General features: G+C 34.8%; 2 protein-coding genes across 2 annotated transcripts in view; one reads left to right on the top strand and one right to left on the bottom strand.

Moving 5' to 3' along the window:
* The first annotated feature begins 912 nt into the window (after positions 1–912).
* LOC119831897 (putative phosphatidate phosphatase) lies at positions 913–2,789 on the top strand. Its single transcript, XM_038355467.1, has 4 exons — positions 913–1,071; positions 1,123–1,284; positions 1,685–1,861; positions 2,215–2,789. Exons 1-4 carry the CDS (start codon positions 913–915, stop codon positions 2,326–2,328), a joined length of 612 nt encoding a protein of 203 aa, XP_038211395.1. The 3' UTR covers positions 2,329–2,789.
* LOC119831896 (putative phosphatidate phosphatase) overlaps positions 2,484–2,888 on the bottom strand; it is a 4,996-nt gene continuing 4,591 nt past the window's right edge. The window contains exon 4 of the mRNA XM_038355466.1: positions 2,484–2,519. Within this exon, the coding sequence (XP_038211394.1) occupies positions 2,484–2,519 (36 nt within the window). The remainder of the gene's footprint in view (positions 2,520–2,888) is intronic.

The following is a 2,888-nucleotide window of genomic DNA, read 5'->3' as shown; positions in this document are numbered from 1 at the left end:
CCAATCTTTCATAAGAGAAGCAAACACATTGACATACGTTATCATTTTTCTAGAGAATGTGTAAATAATAATATTGTGAATGTTAAATATTTGCCATCAGCTGAGATACCAGCTGACTTACTTACAAAGAGCTTGTGCTCTAATAAGCATTATTATTTATTGGATAAGTTGGGGGTTCAGCACATATGTTTAAATTAATAATTGTTCATTATACTGATTTTTATCAATATAACATTGTTAGATATAGTGGGGGTGTAGAAAAGTAATATCTAATATGTTATCTGTGAACTTGTGCTGCCATCTGTGATGGTTTAGTTAGCTTCAAAACTTCTTTATAATAAAACGTCAGTTCTGTTCTGCACTAAATAGCGTTGTTTTATTATAAGATTTTTATTTGTGGGGCGTTTTGTTTTCGATACTGAAGTATAAAATGCAATTTAAAAAAATTTTTGTCAGTCTGTCTGTCTGTATCTTGAATGAGAACCAAAAAACTGAACGGATTTTGATAAACATGGTATGGTTAAAGCATCCCCGAAGAAGGATCTTATCTACTTTACATCCCGGAAATCGATACGGTATCTGAGGGGGGAGGGGGTGAAAGTCAATCTAAGCATTTATTGCCAAACGTGAACGAAGTAGCGGGTACATCTAGTCGTATCTAAAACTACACGTAACGAAAAGAAAAATCGTACACCCAAAATACTTGTTAATTTTAATAATCAAAGTCCAGGTCGGTTCCAAAGCATGAATTCAATTGTAAAGGCCATGTACACAGGTACAAGTAATCACGCCTTTCTTGAATTTGGTGTCCCCTGGTATTTTTATTTTATTTTATTTCAGGCAACTTGCAGTACAGTTAAAAAATCTTAAAGCTACGGCCCATATAAATTTAATTAAACATTTTCACACGTTATGTCTTCGACGTGTGACCAGACTCAGCGGGCTGCGTATACGTCCGCGGAAGCGACGCAACACCACTCCCAGCGGCCAAAACTCCTCGTCCATGTAGACGCTCAGCTTGGCGGCAGGGACTCTCACCACGAAGAATTTGAAGCTCACTTTATTTATCCTGTATTACCCAGAGATATTTGTTAAGTCTTGAAATGTTTTATTACATTTTAGCTCTGCAAGCCAGTGCCCATAAATACCGTGGCCGACCACTCCTTCATAACCGAGTTCAGATGTACAGGCGCGGACGCCACCGCCAGCAATATGAAGGATATGCGACTATCCTTCCCCAGTGCTCACTCTGGCTTTGCTATGTACTGCGCTGTTTTCTTCATTGTAAGTTTAAACATGCTATTTTTGTATTAAACATGTATAAGACAGATATAAGACACTATGTATTAATTCTGTGGGAGCACAAAAGCACCTTTTATTCTTTGATTACATTTTCTAGTTGTATATATTGATGGTATCGTATCTTATGGACTATAGCTGTAAACGATATCCTCTCTCATGAGAGATGAAACTTCATAGTTAAAGAGTAATATGTACTATTAACATTTAAACATTTTCAATGTTTCATCACGAATAACAGTGTTTAAAGGGAGAAGCCACCGATAGCCGAAACACAGTTCTCAACTAGTTCGGTAGTCAATGGATCATTTAAAAATTGTACTCGATGATTTAATATCAATTAATGTAGTTTTTTGTTCACAACACTATTTATCACAACTTCCAGTTCTACATACAAGTGAAGGCAAAATGGCGCGGCTCGAAGCTACTGCGGCACGTAGCGCAGTATGCCGTGCTGATGGCTGCGTGGTACGTGGGGCTCTCGCGGGTGGTGGACCACATGCACCACTGGAGCGACGTAGCTGTGGGCTTCGCGGTTGGCGCTGCTTTTGCAGCTCTTACTGTATGTATACTTAAGAATTCCGTGGTTTTACGCACAAGGCTATATTTGAAACAAACTTATTTTGTCTCTTGTTGTATATGTGATAAACAAATGACTTTTGAAGGAGGACAAAACACACAAATATAAAACATTTGATAGAAATTTACACAGCAATGGCGCTATAACTTAGATAGCACGTAAACGAAGCCGCGAGCAGAAATCATGTAAATATTTAATCAAAGTGATTCATTTTGTTGCTCTTTGCGGTACATCAATTAGCAAATACCTCATTAAAGAACCTTATCTCTGGTTTTCTATCCTTAAAAATAATCGCATTTGTATGGGTACTTATATACAAAATTATTTGTTTTCAGTTCATCTACGTGTATGCACCAAATAAACGCATTCGCAGAGAATCCTGGATTACGGAACCATCCACGCAACCGGAGATGTTACCTCGCCCTGTACTTATGACACATAGCAATTAAATAAAAATTTCGAACTACAAAGTTATATCAGAGAAAGGAGAAAATAGAAAAAAAATTAGTTAAATGGAAATAATTTATCTTTTTATTTATTTGACTTATATTTAAAGATTAGTTTGTAGCTAGTAGTTAGAATTATTTTTAATTTTTATGGTTTGTTAGCTAATATTACGAGCACAAATTTCAGATGATGTCTGCATATAGAAACCATGACGTAATAGCTGATCTTAGTACTACTCAAGCCTATATTTAAAACAAAACTAGATTTCATTAAACATTACCGTGTTGTGTTTATTTGTTCAATACCAACAAATTAATGAACGAAATAGAAGTAAGAAAAGTTGTATGAGGTGTAACATAATTTAAGTAATATATTTTCGTATGTAAGAGATTAAGGATTATGAAGAGTATGTATATAAAATATTTTAATGAGATCACGTTTTTACTAACCGAAATAAACGAAACTTAATGTATTATAATATATTTATATATTTATAATATACCTAGTCTTGCCATAAATATTGTAATAAAGAAAAAAGAAAATTGTTAACTGCAAATAACAT

This window comes from Zerene cesonia, chromosome 14, assembly GCF_012273895.1.
Source record: "Zerene cesonia ecotype Mississippi chromosome 14, Zerene_cesonia_1.1, whole genome shotgun sequence".
NCBI lineage: Eukaryota > Metazoa > Arthropoda > Insecta > Lepidoptera > Pieridae > Zerene > Zerene cesonia.
This window is presented reverse-complemented; position numbering and strand designations above follow the sequence as displayed.